A 23,199-nucleotide genomic window follows, 5' to 3' on the forward strand; every position below is an offset into this window, starting at 1 on the left:
GATTTTTTTTATTTGTTTTTTTGGAAAAGCAAATAATCTTTTATTGATTTCTCCTAGGTTTTCACAAAAAACCTTTCTTAAAGATTTTGAAATGAACAACCTTCTTTTCCATAAGATAGTGATGGATAAGTCAGTGGGCCCAATCAGCTCACTCCCAGGTAGCTCATGTCCAAGAGCAGTAGAGTGTATCCTCTGTTGACTATTTGCTCTCTCTCACCCTTGCTGTGCTACCATCTAGCCAGAGCACACTTCCTATACTTCTCCACACTGTAGAGGTGGCAATGTGACCAGCTTAGACCAATGAAACATGAGTGGAGGGGAAGTATGTCATATCAGAGCAAAAACTAAAAATATTGACAGAGCAATATGGTTTTGAAACATCATTTGCTATTTCAGTTATGGCAGAATTGCTAGGTTCCAGCAGTCGCCTGCATCACCCATTAAAACGATGCCCAATAAACAGTGCATGACACACTCCATCCAACAGGCAAGAGATGACTAACATCAGATGCTCAAACACAAAAGGCCAAGGACGGAGAAAACATTCACTGAAATTTCAAGTAACCATTCCATTGTTACTGAAGTGAAACAATGACATTATTAATATTACTGAGCCTCACTTAGTAAATGACTGCCCATTTGCTAATACCTGTCTCCGCCTATACTTTCTGATTTCAGGGAGTGAAACATCTTGAAAGATCTCCTGCTAATATATACCAGTAATCATTCATCAATTCACCATTCCCTGTCACCCCTTTAAAAAAATAAAACAATTAAATAACATTTTGTCCTTCAGTTATCCATTAGTCATTTCTTGACATGATGTATAATAGATACCTTTTAGAGTAAGGTTTATTAAATGGTTCTAAGACGTGGAGTATCAAAGCATTTCCTCCCAAAATTTTCAATAAAAAAGATAAAAACCTGAGATGACAAGTCAGGAATGTAGGTAATCATTTTCTCCCGATAGAAGCATCACACAGTGTTTTAGTCCAATAAATCATTTTCCTTCTAAAACAATTAATGCCAGTATAAAAAATAATTTGTTTTCGTACAGTTCAAAATTCAATGGGCTATTAAAATGGGCAGATTTGTCACAGCTTTAGAGCTGCTAACAGGACAGAGTAGCTTAGCAACTCTCGCCACATGGAAAATTAAATGTGAAAATTCAGATCTAGCATGCTGCAGATAAATGCAACCCTGTAATCCAAAGTCATATCAGTAGAGAAGTGAAAATTGAGCAATGCTATTTAGAAACCATTCTCTGTGAAATCACATAGTACAAAGTAGCAAAGAAAAGTCTATTGTTCCTCTCTCCCCAGGCAAGTGGTTGAGAAGATTTTGATATTTACAAGTACTGATTCAAGGCACAGATGCATTGATACAACATGCCAGAAATATATATGTATATATATATATACACACACACATGTATTTCATAAATATATGATCATGTTGAAATAAACATGAAGTCAAGACTTTAAAAACACTGGTTTGAGTTAACCACTTTTCGGCCTTTGCAATTTACCCTTGAATAACAGAGAAGTTTCTTCAAGTCTAGGAAATCGCAAGTTACTACAGAATTATTAAAAAAAATACTCCAACAAATTTTGAGTTATAGGGCATTGGTGTTCAAATATGGCACTGCTTAGAAAATATTTTAAAAAATGGATAATGTAGAATGAAAAATTTAAAAACTTACATATGTGAGATACTCAAATATTCGATAAAATAAGGTAAGTGAAAATTCTGTGGTCAAGTTTTGTTTAATATAAATGTATATTATAAAGAATTATATGAATAGATAATTCTACATTAAATATAAAAATTGTAATGCATTAAAATATTATTTTACTGGGAATGAAAACATTTAGATTTGAGATTTTGTTCTACTACATAACCTCTCTGATATTATATTTTCTATGTAAAAATAGCGATAATATATTAAGTGCATTGCTTATGTCATAGACATGCTCTACAGACTCAGTGAGATATCTGTAAAACTTCCAGGAAATTGAAAATCCCTGTTCAACTGTATGATGGAAATTGTGAAAATAATAAAAAGTCTAATAACACTAAAATGTCTAAATTTTGAAAACATACTGTAGCAATTTGACATTTTTGCACCCCGCCAATTCCTAAAATATATTAGGTTTAGATGATTGCTATTTCACAATTAAAATTCTAAAAACTGTCGATTGTTTTACTTAGTAATAAATGCAGTCGATCCTCGTTACTCATGGAGTCTATATTTGTGAATTTGCCTACTTGCTATAATTTATTTTTAATCCCATATCAATATGGATGGTCCTTTCCTGGTCATCACTGCACATGCGCAGAGCAGTGGAAAATTCTAGCCACCCAAGGCACACTCACGAAGCTGAGGTCCAACGAGGCCATGCTCTGCCTTCTTGTTCCAGCTCTCACAGTGTAAAAAATGTTCTTACTGCAGTCTACTCAGTGCCATTTTTCGCATGTTTGAGCTTTTCCTTGGTGATTGCGTTGTATAAAGAGGCCCCTGAGTGTGGTGCAGCAGTGCTTTCTGGTGTTTCTCTGTGCGAGGAGGCTGTGAGGAGCCTTAATAGAAAACACGTGTTGCACTGGCTTTATTCAAGGCTGAGTTATAGCGTTATTGCCATGAGTCCAACGTTTGTGAATCAACAACATATATTAAATAAGGTGTCTTTAAACGGAAACACACAAAAAATAAAGTTTGCGCTAGAAATAGTTGTAAAAGAAAATAAAGTTGTACAGATCTGTTGATGACCAAGCTGTGACCAGAGGCATGCAGGAACCTAACTCTGAAAGTCCCCTAGGAGCCTGGTTCCCTGTTCACTAAGTCAGCGTTTGGGGTGATTTTATACAACAGAACCACCACAAATAATGTATTATAATATTTCTTAACCGTCCTCCCATAGTCCAAGTACTCAAGTTATAAAACTGTGTTTTAACAGGAAATGTGTAATATTACGAGAGAAATCATGGTCTTATTTGTCCACTGTGGGCACTTGTAGCTCCGTACAAATTCTGTCATAAGTGGTACGGCAACACATCAGAGTGGTCAGGGTTCAGGTTCTGAAGCTGGCCTTCAGGGGATCAAATCTTGTCTCTACCATTATCAACTGGCTTTCAGCATGTAAATTAGCCTCTCTAAGTTGCCTCACCTGCAAAAAGTAAACGTAGAAAAAGCTAACACACACATATAGGATTTTGTGAGGACTAAGTGAAATAATAATTATAAAGCACATAGAAAAATACCCAACATATAGGGAGGGCTGTATAAAAGTTAATTATTAGTATCCGCTAGAGTCTTGTAGATCATTTGGCAAAAGTACTGACAACATTCACAGTAGCTATGTCTACTCCGAAACATGAAACCATTTGTGATGCAATTAAAGCAGCAATGATTTACGCTGTTTAGTATATGATGGTAACACACACACACACACCTCCACTTAAGAAAAACTCACAATAAACAATCACCTCACAAATCAATGAAAATTTCTACAGATAACGCTTTCCTGAAGAGCTTGGAAAAAAGTGACTCAAATATATTTTTCATTCCTTTTAAAACATAACCCCACACTCCTCACATTATTGTAACCATTGAATCCTGCAATTCTCAGGCCAACAAAGTGGAAGCCATCCCTGACTCCTGCTCTGTCTCTCAAGCCCTAAATCCAATCCCACACCAAATACTGACACCTTCCAGACACCCAGATGTCGGCCCCTTCTCGCCACCTGCACCATGCCTGGCCTGGACGGTAGGACAGTTTTCCCTAAGAGTTCCCCGAAGTTCCCCTTCCTTTGTGTATTTTCAACAGAGCAGCCAGAGGGATCTTTTTAAACGTATGTCAGATTGCATCACTTCTGTGCTCAAAACCCTCCACGGCCCCCCTCATCACCTGGGCTAAAAGCAGGTTCTAACCTCCAAGCGACGGGCTTGAGGAGCTCCTGCCACCTCTCTGACTTCTCGCCCTGCCCTGCCCTCGTCCACCCCACGCAGGCTGCCCTGGTCTCCTTGCTGTTCCTCTAACACCAATCACTGCCCCCTAGCTTCGCACTCACCCGTTCCCTCTGCCCAGCCCTTGCTGCACCCACAGTCCAGGAGGCTCACGGCTTGAACGTCGCCTCTCCATTGGGCCATCCCTTAAGACTCTCTACTCCTCTCTTCTTGCCCCTCCAACATTTCTCTTTAGTTGACACACTGTATAAATTTCACCCACTTACAAATTTTTTTCCTGCTTCTCCCCAGTAGAATGTAAGCTCCAAGAAGCAAGGAATGTGCTTCTTTTATTCACTGCTGGCCCCTCAACAGAGAGCGGAAGGCACTCAGGTACCTAACGCATGTGTAAGTGCACAGTGTCTCTGACTCATCAATTTGGAAAATGGAAAGAAGACTGGGCACTCAACAATGTACAATGGCATTTAGTTCTGGAAGTAAAATAGAGCTTTCTTTTGAGGTCGTTCGCAGGAACATATTTCTATGGTAATTACAATTTTCATGATGATGTATTTCATCCACATTTATTTGAAAGCAAATCATTTCTATGGATGGATGGTGAGCTAATTATAACAGGGCGGCAACGAGGCCTCTCAGATTTGCTTAATCCTTTAGCCAAGTTTCTCGGTGGTTACACTTACATTGCTTGCTTTGCTTTGTTCTTGTCATTGTTCTCTAATGTAAAATCATGTAAAATGTCTTATTATTCACTGTGTAGCACCTAGAACATAGTAGTCACTCAATAGTTATTTGCTGAATGAAAGAATAAGTGAATAAGCAAATGGTAATTTCCTTGAAGGCAGGAATTATGTTAAAAATAGCTGGCGATCACAATGTTCATTGCGGCACTCTTTACAATAGCCAGGACATGGAAGCAACCTAAGTGTCCACTAACAGATGAATGGATGCAGAAGATGTGGTACACATATACAAGGGAATATTACTCAGCCATAAAAAAGAACAAAATTGAGTTATTTATAGTGAGGTGGGTGGACCAAGAGTCTGTCATACAGAGTGAAGTAAGCCAGAAAGAGAACAAATACCGTACGCTAACACATATATATGGAATTTAAAAAATGGTATTGCTGAACTCAGTGGTAGAGGAAGAAAAAAGGCACACAGGTAGAGAACAGACTTGAGGACATGGGGAGGTGGGGAAGGAGAAGCTGGAACAAAGTGAAAGAGCAGTATTGACATTTATACACTAACAAATGTAAAGTAGCTAGTGGGAAGCAACTGCCTAACGCAGGGAGATCAACCCGATGATGGGTGATGACCTAGAGGGGCGGGCTAGGGAGGGTGGGAGGGATGCTCGGGAGGGAGACTCATGAGGGAGGGGATATGGGGATAGATGCATAAATACAGCAGATTCACTTTGTTGTACAGTAGAAACTGGCAATACAGTGTAAAGCTATCATACTCCAATAAAGATTGAAAAAAAAAGTTGGTGATCAATAAATATTAGTTAAATGAATAAAGATAATGATCTGTAAATGAAGGTCACCGAATGACACTAACCAGCAGATGTGTAACTTTGCATATGAGGTTAGATTACTCTATGGTGTGAGAAATAGGGTACTGCAGACCATGAAATGTGAATAATCTGAACACTATAGATTTACCTCTACGTTTATATATGAAATAAAACCAGTTTCTAGCTCTCAATTCTGCCTGGTAAAGAAAAGCAATATCATCTGACACCGCGACCACGTGTGTGCTGGACCAATCACTTCTACATACAGTGTAGAACGAGCAGGAGGAAGAACTCTAGAATATGTAAGAAGATGAATGTGGCTCTAAGATCATTTTTATTAGATATAACATGAGTTAATAATGGCAATATTAAATTCAGGCTGACTTCCTGGCTTGCCATCCTTTCACTCATTTATGCATGTATGCAGCAAGTCTTGATATATATACATTGAGTGTCTATAAAGTGCTGGCACTGTCTTAACAAATAGCCGTGTATGCACCAGCTAGTTACTGCTGTGACTTGCTGGAAGCTAATAATTTAGTTAATGCCCAAATTAGAGTTCCCTAATGAACACCGCTGATAGACGCTAGATAAGGAATAATGATTATAAATCAAATTGCTCCGGGCAGAAGAGATATTTATTATAAAGGCAACTGGCCATTAATAAAACTGAGTTATTGCCATGGGAATAAACAGAAGTTACAGAAACTGTATCACACGAGAACAAAGGGAAAAGTAAATCATGTTTAAACAAGCGCAACCTACAGGATAGGGTGAAGGAGAAAGGAGCTCAGGTAACGTGCTGAGGATGCTAGCAGCAAGTGGGGGCAAATGCCAAAGAACAGGGGACTACAATCAAAGTGCCAAAAAGGAGTGCAGAGAACTCCAGCTCATCAAAATGCAGCTATCACTGAGTCTGACAATGACATGAGGGTGTCCCCATTCAGGACAGGAAGCTGGAAATGGGGTTGGTGCCAGTGCTTATTGATTTTCCTTGGAAGACACTGTTTAACCTCAACAGGAACAAGGCTCAGGTATATTTCCCCAGTTATGCAAAGAGTCACAGGGAAGACCTAAGTAATTTGCTACTGTATGTCTAACTTATTTCTATAATTACAGTGTACCTTGTATACTGACACCCTGGGTACCAGTCCTCATGGGCTCCCCTAATCCCAGTTCTGGTTATAAACATGCCTCATTCCTGCCCTCTGGGTGGTCCAAGTGATTTGCTACCTCTAGTCCATCAGTGGTATTTCTGATATACACGCTACTCCCAATAACAGCCTCTATATGCTGAAGGGGAGTCATCTGCAGGTAGTTATAGCTTCTGCACCTTGAAACCATGACCCTGCCATGTACTGAGCCCTTCTCTTGGCTGTCCCTATGACATTACATTGTAAGGATCCTATGAGGTGCCTAGACCAGGACTCAGTGCAGACTCTATAATAGAGAAGGTAGATGCTCTTACCCTGTTCCATCAGAAATAAGAAACAGACATTCTAGGATGAAGGAAGGCAATCTTGGCTGGCAGTGAATTAAAGGCTGACAAACTCTCTGAACTCAAGAAGGGGCATCTTCACCTCATACTATACATTGAGGAAATGGAGGAAGGATTTTAAGAATTCAAGCACAGTCATATGAAAATTGATCTCTGAAAATAACCACAGCCATTTTGCATGAATGAAACACAAAATAGAAACCCTAATTTTGCAAAGGTTTGGTGTAACTAATCATAATTACTTAGAGAAAATAAATGGAGACGGGGCTTAAAAAAGTGACAAATCTCTCAACTAATATTCAGAAAAAAGTAAATTGAAACATAGGAAAACCACAAAAGCTATGAATCTAACTTTTCCATCTCATTCTCATATAATTACAGTCCAACTTCACCCAATTCATCCAGTGGTTGAACTATCCAAAAAAAAAAAAAAAAAGTATCAAACAACTACTATAGACCAAGCCATTTCTTAAAAAATCTAGCCTGGTGTTCTACGAGTTCTGAGAAATTCAAAGAGTTCACCGTTGATGATTTCATAGTATCACTCAAAAGACTATATAGTTCCCTTCTGAGATGTGTTTTAAATTTTCCTTTAATACTAAACAAATACTAAGCAAATCCCACTGCTTCTATGCTGACTTGTTAGTTTAGTTCCTCTTAGGCTCGATTTCTCTAAATTGAAGATTTGTTCTTATGAATGAGTTAAGCAGCTTTTCATGTGTTTTCCCACAGAGTACTAGCCCCAAAATGATGCTATTTCAAGCTAAAGAGTCTTTATTTCCTTTATCTTTCCTTATTCATTTATTATAGCTGCCATCTTCCAGAATTTGAAAGGAACACACTTCCAGTGATATACACTTCTACTATAAAAACAAAAAAGTATACAAATTCTTGAGGGACAAATGAGACAAAACGAGATCAAATTAAGCCTCTTAAAAGATTAAGGAAGTCTCCATTCATAGTCTTTATCCTAAAATGCTTCTGCTTATGATTTTAAAAAGGGGGAAGAAAGCAGAGTAGTGGGATTGTGTTTTCTAAAAAAGATATGTTCAAGTCCTAACCCTAATATCTGTGAATGATCTTCTATGGAAATAAGGTTTTTGCTGGTCAAGGTAAGATGAGGTTGTATTGTGTTAAAGTGGGCCCTAAACTCTGACTGGTGTCTTTATAAAAGAAAAGAGAGGGGTATTTGGATGCAGAGACACGGGGAAGAAAGTCATGTGATGATGGAGACAAAGATTGGAGCGGCGCGTCATAACCAAGGAACACCAAGGATTGCAAAGCGTCCCTAGGAGCTAGAAAGAAACAAGGAAGAACTCTTCCCTAGAGCTGACAAAGGGTGTACAGCTTTGCCAACACATTGATTTCAGATTTCTGGCCTCCAAAATGTGAGAGAATAAAGTTCTCTTGTATTTAGCCAGTAAGTATATGGTAATTTGTTAAGACAGGCAGCCTGACACCAGGGAGAAAGGACAGACTTTGGGCAATGACCTTGAGTTCAGATCTATAGTTTGTTTTCTGACCTGTGGCAAGTTGCTTAATATCTCTGAGCACCAGTTTGCTTGTATGTGAAATCTTGAGGGCTCGTGTGAAAAACCAAGCACATAATAGAAAATCGTTAAGAAATTACGCGATTTTTATTAATAAAGGGAAACAAGCAAATCATTCATTTTTACTCTTCTACTCTAGTATGCTTTCTAAAAATCCTGCATAAGTTCTTAAAATCTTTGTTAGAAATAAACTGATTAGAAAGAATCCTAATTCTAAAATAAGTATAGTATATATACATGAGGATCCAAGTCAGGGTCTAAGCTATAGCTTAAGACAATGACAACACATAACCCCAACGGTTTTTATACCTAAAGTTTTCATTTTTATGTAAACAAAAGTTGTAGACACTTCTTTGCTGGATTTAAACATGAGAAGATTCTATATAAGCCATCTATCCTTACTATCATATACCTACTTTGGCTAAAAGTTAGGAGAATGACTTGAAAGACAAAAACAACAATTCTCAAACCATTTTAGTTAGGACTGACTTGAGCAGTATCAAGGCATATAATTTCCATGAAAAAGACAAGAGGAGTAGAGTTTGGTGTGACATCTACACAATTTGCTTTATGAACTATGTGATGACCCACAACCTTAGTCTTTAATTATCTTGTAATTCCAGGCAAATAAGTGATGACACACACACACACATTTTTTCTCAACTGAAGTACATCTTGTGATGTATTATTAGTTAAATACATAGACTTTTATATGCCGTCAAGTCTTCAAATGGTGATGAACCGAATTGCTTTACTTACTAATACAAGCAGCAGGACAACATCAGGGTTATCACAGGCACAGGCAACATGCATTGGTGTCCAAAAATCTTCATCCTGTTGGTTGACATTGGCCCCTCTGTCAATCAGGATCTCTGCAATGAAGACATTATCATACCGGGCACACTGAAAAAAAAAAAAGAAATAAAAGAAAATATACTATTATAACAAATGATGATAGGTTTCTTTGGAATAAACCTATTCCAAATTTCCTTTCCATAGACAGAAAACTTTAATGCCGATTTTGGAAGTTGGGAGGTGGAAGTAAACTGGGGAAGAATGTATTCATGTTCCCCAACTAACCGACAAGGAAAGAAGCATATGTAAGACTGAAAGGAAAAAAACCGAATCCATGGACAGTGGAAAGAAAACTAGACTAGATATTATAGAAGACAAGATAAGTGACTTGAAGGCAGTAATATAAATGATAGAAAATGAAAGACAAAGAGAAAGATGACTAAATAAATGAATAAAGCATCAGTGCATTGGGGGAAAACTTCAAACTGACGGATAACCCCTCAGACTGACAGCACTGGCAATGGGGGCTAGGAGGTTACGTGTATGTTTTTGTTATTATTTATTCACCTTTATAATTAGTGATTAGAAGACAGCCCAGTTTTAAAAATCAGGCAAAGGATTTGAACTTTGTCAATATTTTATAATAACTATAAATGGAGCATAACCTTTAAAAACTCTGACTCACTATACTGTACATCTATAATACATAACGTATGTCAACTATTCTTCAATTTAAAAGAAAGATATATGAATTTTGGTTCACAACTATAACACAGTCATTGAAGAATCTTCTTATCTTTCTTCACTCTCTGCTGGTCTCAAGAATGTACAGGAAGGACAATGCAAAATCAGGGTGCACATTCCCCAGAGACGAAGATCTGAGGGGTGTCATTTTGGGGACGCAGGGAAGCACGTGGGGCCATGGCAAACACATGAAGCTTGAAGGATTAGTTTCACGTTTGAACTAAGATAATTTGTGTATCTGATGTTCCATGTCATGTGTAGCAACCATCAGGGCATGGTGATGTGAACCGTGACCCCGTCCACAGTCACTGCAGACTTGGGTACCAGGACTGACAAGGTGAGGACCAGAGAATAAAAGCTAATACATCCATTTCAGAATTTGGGGCCTGGACCCGGTTTCTTTTAGGAAATTCATATGCAAGTACTCCCCACTCTACTCTCTTTATTGTTGTGACAGCTCCCTGCATGATCAATACGGATGTGACCTTGTCCTTCTGTGCCTGTCACGATGTCCTCAAGCTGCCCCTCAGGAATCCACACTGATGATTCAAAGATACCTAAAGTTAGCTTTTCAGTCTTTTACCAAAAGGAGTTAATTAGATACCGTGTTGAAAGTGATACCCACCCTTTCAAGAGATGTAAGTTTCAGATTCACATTTCAGAGGCTCATGAATAATAACCTGACAGCATTAAATACCTTCTATTCACACTTGTCTGGAAAGATGACGATGGCTGAATATTCCTGGTACAATGTTCTTACAATATTATTTCTATACAGTAAAACTCATTCTCCCTAGAAAGAATTTTCATCAATCTAGCAAACCTTCCTCCCAGTTCAGGTTGTTTTTCACCACATTTACCAATTTCTGGCATCAGAAGATTGGCTGAGCCCCGGCTCTTTCACCCTCAACAGAACTCGGACAACAACACATCAGTTATTTCCACGTGGAGCCAAGTCCCCAGCCCCTCCTGTCACTGTCCTCTTCCTCTCAAAAGGCCAACAGGACCAGCCACATAATTTGTGCAAAATGAAAATATGAGGTCCTTTATTTGAATATTACTAAGAATTTAAACGTGGTGATAGCATTGCATGAAACCAAGGGGACCCTGGGGCCCTTCTAAGCCTAAGGCTCACACCAGTGGGGCCTGCCCTGAATTCTGAAGCTGCTTGACCAACCTGTCTTCCAGGCTCCTTTTGTCCACACATCACTTTTCCTTCTACTGGGCCTCTGGAACAGTCCGTTTCAAGTAAATGTTCCTCATCTGGAACTGTCCAGAGAACCTAAGTGGAAATCTATCTCTCTGGAAACACCTAGCCTTCCCCTGGGCAGGTGAAATTATTCTCCCCTGGGACCCTGAAGAAGCTGGGTCATTTTCTGACCTTACCGTTGATTCTTCTAGAACCATTGCATGTTCACCTTCTTGCACTTCTCTCTAAGATTCACTCTGTCTTTACACACACGCTCTTCCCCCAACCTGGTTACTCCCCTCCTTCACCAAAGGCTTAGGAACCATGACCACCACCTTGGCTCCACTTCTGAGCACCACTAACCAACGAGGCATCGAGCGCATTGGGTCACCCAGCCTGTATGAGAGTTTAGAATGTCTTCCCTCCAGCACTCAGGAATCTTCACTACATTGTACGTTAGTTGCCCATTCTTTATCAGCAAGATTGGCTCCACTCTGAAACGTTACATTCCAAAGTCCCAATCTATGACCAGAATATTCCATTCTGCCTCTGAAAACACACTTAGGAAACAGCATGGCTAATAGCGCCTTCCCGTGAGACGTAAATGGAATTGACTCGGGTTAGAAGGTGACAACTTACACTTTCTACGCCAGCTCTGTAGTTCACAGTTTCTCTGACAGTGCACCCTTGCAGTCCTGTTTCAGTCTCTAAACAAATGTGATGTTTCTCAACGCACAAAAACCCACCGCACTGTGAATTGATTCAGCCCCAAAGACTCTGAAAACCATAGAAACCAAATGACAAACAAAGACAATTTTAAACTTCAGACGTGTTGTCTTTTTCCTCCATCTGATCTTAAAGGGTATTTTATATGTTTTGTTTTCATTCTGGTTGGCTAAAAAGCAGCGTGCCCTGAACGACCCTGTAATCTACCCTCAGAAAATTAAAAATTCTATATACACTGAGTTCACACGCCAAATCCCATGGTACGTACATCTAAGTTATCTTTTGCATTTTTTTTTAATAAGCTGGAATCAGATCTACTGTAACACAAGTTTTCTCAATGACTATCTATTTTCAGTATCTATTTTCCATCCTTTGTGTTGATTACAAAGCCATTGGGACAGAGGAGACCCGCAAAGAGATACTAGGACAACCACCAATTTGAGGCAGATTTCATTTATTGGGTGAATACCACAGGCAGGCATCATTCTAACATTAAAAACTGTTTATTTCTGCCCTGCCTGGCAGCTCTGGGGGTGGAGAAGCAACAGGGTTACACGGTCCATTTGGATTTACCAGTTTCCATTTCCTTGTCCTGTGTTTATGGGTTCTTACTGGTTCAAAAATATTTCTACAATTAGAGAGAGACAGAGAGAACAAGACAGAGACAGAGAGGAGGAGAGACAGCGATACGGAGCAACAAGGAGGCAGAGAGATGGAGATTTACATCAGCAGCAAAATGAATTCAAGTCTGTTGCGGTTTCCAAAAATGCTGACATCACTCTGGAACTTCCACACGGCCCTCTACGTTCAGTGTCAACCCCACGGGCCACGCTTCTCTGCCGGTGCTCCGATCTGTGCAAACTCACTCCCCTGTCACACAGCAGGGTCACACTCATTACAGTGTCATCTTGGGTATACTTCTCATCAACGTTGCTTTTCGCGTATCTTCTCTCCGGTAAATATTTATACTCCAGGTGACCTTGCCATAGATAAACTACCCAGAACACTCTGCGCTGAAGCACAGTTATTATTTCCACCTGCATTCCAAGCAGCCACAGCTTCCAGCCGATTGAACCAGACTTGCCTTATGGAACACGTTGTAGCTAAAGAGGCTCAGACGTACCGCTGATGCGCATCCTGAAAGTGTAAACTCCTAATAAAACTGGTACCTTTTCAGTGAATGTAAACTCAGCTCCTTCAGCATCAGCACCGGTTTGCTTCCCTGTGAATCGCCGAGATGTTATTAGGCGATGCTGCATTCCAGGCCCTGGGCTCAGCAATGTATACGTAAAGGACAATGACATGGTAACCACCCTTGAGAAACAGACAGTACAGCTCAATGAGATTGAGGGTGTACACAGCATTCTACAGAGTCACAGCAGAGGGTCCCTAAGTGCCTGGTAAGAACTGGACAATGAAGTATATGGGAACACAAGGATTGCGGGTCAGGGGCTGAGACATTCATAGTCCACTGGTTAAATACGCATCCACTGCGGATCCACCATGTCCCCGGCACACGCCAAGCCAGGGGGCTGCTATCAGGAACTAGATGTCCTCCCTAATCAACAGCTTACCTTCAAGGGGGGAGTCGAAAGATGCAGCCAAAAGAAAGAGAAGATGCGAGACTCCAGTGAGTCATGGGGCCGTCTCCGAGGAGCAGCCCAGAGCAGGAAACAGTCTGAGAAACACACAGGAGGGATGAAAATACCCATTGGTGGGAGTACATGAAACCTGGCAGGTCTACAGAGTCAGTTAAGTGATTAGAACTGTTTAAGGAAGTCCTTTCTGAATGGGTGAGTGTCGGGCTGCCCTAAGGGAGAACTTTTCTTGATACGACCCTCTGGTTCTCCTAGGAAGATGCATACCAGTGGTTTCAGTGCTGGTTGATTGACATTTTTCCTGGAGGGGCACACAGTTCCAGGAAGCCTGTGCCTTTTTGCCTTCACCCTGTAAGAAAGGGTTCTCATTCTTTTCAGACAGCATTCCATTGTTGCAGAGATAAAACAAAACAAAAATCTCACCGGTCACTTTACTTGGGAATTTTTTTTTAAGTTCTTTATAGGAGTATAATTGCTTTACACTGGTGTGCCAGTTTCTGCTGTACAACAAAGTGAATCAGCTGTATTTTTACATATATCCACATATCCCCTCCCTCCCACGACTCCCTCCCCCCCTCCCTATCCCAGCCCTCTAAGTCATCACCGATCATCCAGTTGATCTCTCTGTGTTATGCAGCAGCTTCCCACTAGCTATCTATTTTACATTAGGTAGTGTATATATGTCAATGCTACTCTCTCACTTCATCCCAGCTTCCTCTTCACCCCCCACCCAGTGTCCTCAAGTCCGTTCTCTACATCTGCATCTTTATTCTTGCCCTGTCACTGGGTTCATCAGTACCATCTTTTTATATTCCATATATATGAGTTAGCATAGGGTATTTATTTTTCTCTTTCTGGCTTACTTCGCTCTGTATGACAGACTCTAGGTCCATCCACCTCACTACAAATAACTCAATTTCATTCCTTTTTATGGCTGAGTAATAGTCCATTGTGTATATGTGCCACATCTTCTTTATCCATTCACCTGTTGATGGGCATTTAGGTTGCTTCCATGTCCTGGCTATTGTAAATAGTGCTGCAGTGAACATTGTGGTACATGTTTCTTTTTGGATTATGGTTTTCTCAGGGTATGTGCCCAGGAGTGGGATTGCTGGGTCACAGGGTAGTTCTATTTTTAGTTTTTTAAGGAACCTCATTGATGTTGAATAAACTAGTTCTGTGTGATCGATTTACTCAAAAATGGAAAACTCACTCCCTTTCAGTTTCTGGTGGCCTTCCAAGGATCTCCACAACGTGCTCCTCTGTTGCTTTTTTACCCCCAGGTCATGCACATGGGCCATCACAATACAAATGCACCCACAGTTTGCACAACAAGGGTACGATTTTCATCCAGGATTCAGCTGGATACTGGTCTACATCCTGAACTCAGACTTCCCAGTTATGATGCCATGATTCTCATGGACAAAAGCGATGTTGGATTTTATTTTACTTTTCCAAACTTTATGTATGTATGTACTTATTTATTTATTTATTTATTGCTGCATTGGGTCTTTGTTGCTGCGCACGGGCTTTCTCTAGTTGCGGGGAGCAGGGGCTACTCTTCACTGCAGTGCACAGGCTTCTCATTGCAGAGCTTCCCTTGTTGTGGAGCACGGGCTCTAGGCGCGTGGGCTTCAGTAGCTGTGACGCACCAGCTTAGCTGCTCCGAGGCATGCGGGATCTTCCCTGACCAGGGATTGAACCCATGTCCCCTGCATCGGCAGGCAGATTCATAACCACTGCGCCACAGTGGTTAAGATTTTGAAAAGCAAAGCACAGTCAGGAATCTGAACCTTAAATCACATCCTTGAAAATATGTAAAGAGGCCATTGCCCACAGCTGATGGCAACTCCTGTTCCCCACTCCCAGGACGTGGCAGCATCCTGCAGTCTCACCAGACATCAGAACGGTCCAGCTCTCTTTCTCTCAATGACGTCATCCTTTGGCTTCCATCTTGCCTCTTTGTCTGCTCTCTGCTTTCTGTTACACTGTCCTGTATGGCTGTCCCCCATTCCACATCCCCCAAGGAATCCCTGGGAACAGCCCCTGACGAGGGCATATTGTCTTCTACTAGGATTCATTTTCTTGCCAGAAGCCTACAGCCTTCACCCTTTCTTTTCTGGGAAAGGAAAAGAGTTACATGGTCAATGCCCAGATGTTCTGGGAGAGCAAAGTGTGGATAACTTCCAGGTATGGACTCTTTTTGTTCTTTAATACCTAGATAGTTCCAAAATAATATATTCCTTTAAACACTGTCTCCAGAGTTCTAATAGTCTGCCTGCCTTTCAAAGTATAATACTTTCTGCTTGATTTTAAGGATATGAAGCTGTTGACCTGATGCTACTGTAGTAAACTGCTAATTATCTCTGCTTCCTAGAGCTCCTGAGACTTAGAAGAAACTTAGAGGAAAGCCCAAAGAAAAGCCCAACTGGGAGCCCCAGCTTTTCTTGTAAGAGTAGAAAAGTGATTTAGAATGTAGGCTTGTAATAAAACATAGCTCTACGTATTTTGTATTAATTTCCCTTTTTTTTGCTTTTGGCCACGCCACACAGCGGGTGGGATCTTCGTTTCCCAACCAGGGACTGAACCCCGGGTCCGTAGTAGTGTAATTTCTTTTATTATATGAAACATACATGCTTATTATTTAAAACGTTCAAGCAATATGTAAAAGAGTAAAAAAGGAGATCTTGTCTCCTCCACCCCAACCCGGGTCACGGTTAAAAATTCCTTGTCTAGTCGTCAAGATTTTCTCTGCCGTTGAAAAAGATTCTCCCCCTCCCCCATCTATGTGTCTGGCATGTAATATATACACTATCCTCTACTCTGCTTTTGACATTTATCCATATGTTTTGGGCATATTTGCACGTCCCTTGCAGCTTATTTTCATCCGTGACATGGAATTCCACTCCTTAAATGCCTGCCTGTATGTTAAAATGAGAATTCACCAGATAAAAGAAAGACGGTTTCCTATTTCTAATGTGCATCACTTAAGCTTCACGGTGGTCTTCTGCTGTCACAGCACAGGATCAAAAAAGAATTTGCATTTCATACTCCATTCAAGAGGGTTTCCTTACAACCAGGAGTTCCTTCTCAATAGCTTATATATGAAAGGTCAGAACACAAAACTCGGCACAGCATTTCAGCAAAGCCCTCTGTGATTCTGTTTTCAACTCCATACCTAGCATCATTTCTTCCAAAGAGTTAAATCTGAGTTTTTTCTACATCACCCTCACGAGACCGAATTCCTAGGGTGCAGACACTGTAACTTGTTGCCGTCATTTCCCTTCTGATGGTACCCAATCCCTGCGATGGGTTTGATTCACAAACTATTGAATGAAGAGTAGGTTAACATGCAAATTCAGACATTGTTGAAAGTTTATTTAAAAGATCATAAAACTAGAGATTGTATATGATGAAAAAATATTAAAACCTGTTTGTCAATTGTCCACCTTTAATACAGAGGAAATGAACACGCTCCAGTTTAAAAGTTACTGTGGCATTTCTAACAGAAGTCTTCCAGAAGCTCCTACTTAGCGTCAGGTTCTCAGTGAATAATAACTGAACTAAATAAACAAAACTCTGGGGAATCTCAGCAACTTCGGCAGCTTATTTCGGATGCCCTGCGTAAGCATGTGATGCCTTTTTCTCAAGGACACTGCTCTAAGACTGTATAATTAGAGCTTCGGTTCCGAGGAAGCATCGGGCTTCATAATGCAGGATGCCCAAGAGGTGGGGCTCACGCAGAGCTGCTCACGCTTGACATTTTCGAGGGCAAAATTGCCTTTTTCGGTACCTAAGGCATTTTGAAACCCTGTAATTTCGTCTCTCTGGCAACCTGCCGTTTTTCATTTGTTTTTATTTACTCAGTAACCCCAGGAAAAGGAGGCCCAGCGCTGAGCCCGTGTTCCTGCAGCCGTCAGAAGGCTTACTTACATGTATTCCAGTTTCAAAGCCCCTTTATCTTAGTCTCACAAACAAAGCCCAACAGCATAAGAATGCAGCATATTGGCATGGGATCCAGAGTTAATGAAGTGCTTCCCATCCACCTCATCACCTTCATCTTCTCATTCCTTCTTTCTTCTGACTCCACGTTTCTGAATCTTTATACTCTGTAACCTGCACCTTCTCATTAGGCAAAGAGACCCTTATATTCTTACAGTTCATCCATCCGTCCATTCATTCATTCATTCATTCATCAATAATGTATTGAGTATCTGCTAAACATCGCGTACTAAGGATATAAAAGTATCTAAGAAGTCACAGGCTTTGAAAATTCAGTCTAGCAGAGAGAAAAGGCACTTCTTCCATTCACTATAATTCATTAGGACAAGATTTACAGCAGAAGCAAGGATGGTGTGTTATGAGACCCTGGATAGAAGAGTAATTAGGAGGGTGATCAGGAAAGTGACAAAAGGCTTCAGAACTGACCTCTGAAGGCGGTCGAGTGGTCTCATCATTTTCCTCGTTCTCTATCACCTGCTCATCCTGCTGCCAGGTCTGCTGTGATCCGTCCCTCAGAAAACTAAACTCTATACAGACTGTGTTTTGCATCTCTGCACCCCTAATATCTAATATCTATCACAGCATCATATATCAATTAACTAAGTAATTAACAAGTTAATGTGCCTACCAGACAAATCTACTGAGCACCTGTAAAGTGCCAGGCACCCCCCTTAATGCTGCAGATATAAAAGTGGTGAAACAGACCAAGTCCTAGCCCTCGTGGAGCTGACAGTGTGGTAAACAGAACAGAATCACAGGAGCTTATAATCTGTTTACTGGCAACTGTGTTATAAGGAATGAAACAAACAACCAGATACAAGTTGAGCTGATTGTGGGGAGTGGGGCTGGGTTACTATATCCTCAGGACAAGCCCCAAGAGGCTGTTCTGTTAGATGGCTTTTGAGCAGAGATGTGAAGCGAGCCAGGGAATGAGCCACGTGGGTTTCGGTGGAGGAATGTTCCAGTGGAAATAACGGTGAGAGCGCGTGGGCAGGGGCTTGGTGGGCACATTAAAGGACCAGCTAGAGCAGGAGGGGTCCCTGGAGAAGAGGGCCCAGAGGCACGGGCACATCCCATGTGGCCGTAGCAGGACTCTGGAATCTTCCCTGAGTGGGAAGGGACATTCCCAGGGCACTTTGATGGAGAAGTGATACTATCTGCTTGCTGTGAGGGAAACAGAATGCAGGGTCGACAAGGACGGGGCCAGGGAGGTGAGGGCGGAAGCTGCCAGTCCAGGGAAGAGGGAGGGTGGTTTAACCAGGTGAAGAGGGACGCCTGCATTCCAGCTGTATTTAAGGTCAAGAAAGCAACCACTACTCTGCTGATGGGAGGATGGAGTTTTACGTGCTCAGTAAAGTTGGATACATCACATATTGGGTTGGCCCAAAAGTCCGTTCAGGTTTTCCCCTAACATTGTACGGAAAACCTGAACGAACTTTTTGACCAACCCAATATATGAAGACGTGGCCATCCTTTTCCTTGCTTTCTGTCAAAAACACACACACACACGCACACAGTAAGAACACATGACATTCCTGGTTAATATCAACAATGAACTGACATGATTTGTTCAAAGAAAAGGTCTGTCTTCCACTAGCTCAACCAGAATAATTTGTTCTCTGAAAACTAAATCATCTTGTAGGCATCACTGGGGAATTTACTGCAGAAAGACCACAGCATTTACAGACAGAAGGTCAGAGTTTAAGCTCCAGCACTGTCTCCTACTGTGTGAGCTTAATTCTTCTATTCCCCAGCTTCTCACCGAGTAAAGTACACAGGCCTACGCCCACCCCCACAGCACTAGTATGAATATCAAAAAAGTTAAATTACATGAAAGTGCATCCTAAATAACACCATGCAGTACACGTATTGATGAATATCTAACATAAAGTATCAAAGGCACTTTATGGCTTAAAAGTCACGTTCACATCTATTTGATTGTCGCAACGTGCACTTTGATCTCCTGTTCGCCAGCACAAATGCTTTGAGAGTAACAGCTCAGACATCACCCCATCTCACAGATGGGAAAAGGGGCCTCCATTAAAAGTCTCCTCAAACTTAATGAAAGGAGTACATGTACATGTGTTTTCATAGGAGGAAAAAAGAGTGAAAGCAGCTGGCGCGTGACCTAATTCCCACCTGATCACCTGATGGGAACACAGAGGAAGGGGTCGGCACCCCCAAGAAAAGAAGGCAGTGCCAGACCTGGTCTCCTTGAGAAGATGCTGGTTACTGGACCTCCTGGTAAGAATTACAGTGATACTGACCAAGAGGAGAAGCTTTATCCGTGGAAAGCAGTTTGCAGCAGGTCCTTAGTCTAGGACTGCTGGTCACAAGCAAGCCCGGGATCCAGGACTAATAAGCTGTGACTCCTTGGAAATGTCATGTAAGCCAGGGGTCCCCAACCCCCAGGCCACAGACCGGTACTGGTCCCCGGCCGGTTAGGAACCAGGCCACCCAGCAGAAGGTGAGCAGTGGGCGATGGAGCAAGGCTTCATCTGCCCCCCCCAACCTCTCCCCATCGCTCATATTACCGCCTGAACCATGCCCCCCACCCCTCCATCCCCCAACTCCCCCATCCGTGGAAAAACTGTCTTCCACGAAACTGTCCCTGGTGCCAAAAAGGTGGGAGACCACTGATGTAAGCCATGTGACGATCGGAGGAGAACATCGAGAGGTTTCATAACCAAAACACTCCAGAGAAGGAAAAGGGAAACCAGAAGTCTCTCTTTCCATCTCAGTCAATACTGCAGAGAAATGGCTTTCGCTCTTCTACGGTGTTTCCCCATCAACATTCCGAATTATTTTTCCACTCTGCTGTGTACATAACAAGACTGCCTGCCCCCAGGCCGCCTCCAGCCTTGGGCAGACACCAGGTTCTCTGGTTGGCAGCGATTCTCAACCTTGGCTGTAGATTAGAAGCACCTGGGGCAGGTGTGCACCACCCCGAGCTTCCATCCACCTCCCAGAAAAACTTAGTCGACTCTCCAGGCTGGGCTGGCGCTGGGAGGCAGATGCTGGCATTTTACAGCACCCAGGTGATTCCAGGGGGCAGACAAGGCTGAGATCCGGTACCAGGTTAGGGAGCTTCAGTCTGATCGATGCGGGACCTGCTTTAGCATGGTTTGGTCTAATGTGAAGAAAGATAGCATTTTTAAAATCCTGGTAGACAATTCTGTCAACTACAAATTGGCACTTGCCATCTACCTCTACAAGGATTAAATCAGGTGCTGCTGCAGCTGCTGACTTTCAAAACCCCCTGAAAAGAGTTCAGGGTGGAGAGCTGAAAAGAAGCACTCTGTGTTCTGGGAAAATCTGGCAGAACAGATCTTCAGATAGTTAGATATTTTCAGGAGAAGACTTTATGAGCCCAATTCTTGCATCTCCTCATACCTAGAAAAGCACTAAAATCCTTCACGGTGACATCTGCTCCCGGTGACTAGTAGTAATCTGCACAGGACTAGCAGCAACCTTCTGCAAAAAAATATGTGCTTAATTGCATGTCTTCCCCCTTCACCAAAATCACATATATACTGACCTCCCCACCGCTACCTCTTTGGAGCGGTTTCTCAGAGCTATCGAAAACGCTGTCTCCTGGGTTATAGTCCTCTTTTTACCCTCAATAAAACTTAACTCACAACTCTCACGTTGTGCTTTTTTCTTTTCAGCTGGCAATTCTCAATTAGGTTTTCATGTTATGTTAATTTTGGCATTTTTCAAAATCAAGTTTTAAGCTTTAAATCAGTCCTGAAGACCACTAAACTGAATAACTATTGACATCTCCCTTTACTTAATTTTTGCCCTTAAGTGAACCAGGAAACATTTCTTGCGTGTGAAACTATTGTATTTATTTGTTTGTGTGGTTACCTGCTTGTTTATTCACTTAATCATTCCCTGCTTGTTTCTAAAAGAATGTAGTAAAGTTTTATTCACATGTATGTGATCTGGGCCGCAAGCAGAGAATAGTAAAAGCTCAAGGGATCAACAGAGAAAGTGAAAGAAAGGATGTAAAACTAAAAGAAACGATGGCTGCCCAATGTGCTACAATTGATATGACACTGTTTTGCTTATCTGTTGAAGACTGCGCATGTTTAAAAGCATCTTCTTTAGGGCAGACACTCGAACTCCATTTGCTAAAGATTGTTTACTAACTATAATGTGCATAATGAACCAATATTAATCTATCATTATCCAAGCCGCTGAAATGTGAAACACGTCACTGTTCTGATCACCATCAGTTACACGTGCATTTTGCTACCGAGTCTGGGGCCCATAATTGATTCCCCCTCCACCTGGTGTCACCCATGCTCACCCGCTCATCACAGCTCTTACCAGATGGAGCAGGGACCCTCCTGAGGACACGGGCGTGTGGGGGTCAGCCCCCTCCTTCAGGAGTCGCAGGGCTGGAAGAATGAGAGAGGAGAGTTACACAGCGTCGTTCTTCAACGTCCTGAATCAAACGGTGTAGCATTTCATTAGTATCTACATCTCAAACAGCCATGAAAGCCAAAGATGACACATGAACTGTCATTTGACCCTCTTGTGTGTTGAAGATTGGCAACGTTTCTCTTCCCATAAACCTAACCCATTATAGCAGGCAAATTATTCAGAAAGGGGAACACACTTTTACAGTTAATTTATTTCTTTGATGTGCCTGCCTTATGCATGCTGTATAGAACAAAAATAAATAAATAAAAAGAAAGAAATGACTTTGTTTGGCTCATGTATGGTTTAGTTCACTTCATTTTGATTTTTTTAAACTCATTAGGATTCATTGACTTAAAACAATAAAAGTTTACACTTTGCACACTCAACTTCCCTTGGTGCAATTACCCCTTGGCCCTGCTTCCATCACTCTCCCAAAGTCACATGTCTCTAAATTAGTAATGTCAAGCAGATCAAAATAGATGCCACTCATCAGAATTAAGGCACAGCTGAAAAGTAACCTATGTTTCCATTTGAGCAGCAAAGGTGGACTGGGTAGGACAGGGAAGGCCACAGGTCTTGGGGGACTGATTGTGTCACATTCTCTGCCACTTGCCGTGGGCTCCAAGGGGCCCATACTCTCCCCAAGCCACTATACCAGTTTCCACTGTTAATAGCAGTATCATAGATTTCATAAAAAGCCATTCATTTTTTCTACAAATAACTAAAGCAACAGTTCCTCTTTTATTCCATTATTACAGAGAACAGTACAAAGTGGCTCAGATTCAAACTCCTACCTCCCTGCGCATACTGTCTTTCCGTTAACTTTCTCTGTAATCTGGAATGTCACCAGAACACATACGCTTCTCTACATTAGCCCCAATCTTTCCAGTGTTCCAATCTCTGGTTTGTTACCACCTTCTCCAGTGCTAACGGCACATCACAGAGGGCAGACACAGCTACTCCTGCACAGCTCTCTCTCCAGGAATGCCATCTCTTTGGTGATGTTTGCAGGGGGTGTGAAGAGGAGACAGGTCAGCCCCTCCAACACTGGGGGGAACATGTGAGAGCAGGGACAACCCACAACCAGCCAGGGTATCCTCCAAACAGCCTTTCCTGAACTTGGAGCATTCTTTGTGCAAATCTCTCTCCTCAGGGAAGTAATACGCATTCCTGTTCTCAGACCAACAGCAGC

General features: G+C 41.7%; 1 protein-coding gene across 1 annotated transcript in view; it reads right to left on the bottom strand.

Moving 5' to 3' along the window:
* MYO16 (myosin XVI) overlaps positions 1 to 23,199 on the bottom strand; it is a 419,267-nt gene that overhangs the window by 356,817 nt on the left and 39,251 nt on the right. The window contains exons 2-3 of the mRNA XM_057707440.1: positions 21,912 to 21,982; positions 9,285 to 9,428 (exon numbers count right to left, since the gene is read on the bottom strand). Coding sequence (XP_057563423.1) covers positions 9,285 to 9,428; positions 21,912 to 21,982 — 215 coding nt within the window. The remainder of the gene's footprint in view (positions 1 to 9,284; positions 9,429 to 21,911; positions 21,983 to 23,199) is intronic.

Source organism: Hippopotamus amphibius, chromosome 14, assembly GCF_030028045.1.
Source record: "Hippopotamus amphibius kiboko isolate mHipAmp2 chromosome 14, mHipAmp2.hap2, whole genome shotgun sequence".
Classification (NCBI taxonomy): domain Eukaryota; kingdom Metazoa; phylum Chordata; class Mammalia; order Artiodactyla; family Hippopotamidae; genus Hippopotamus; species Hippopotamus amphibius.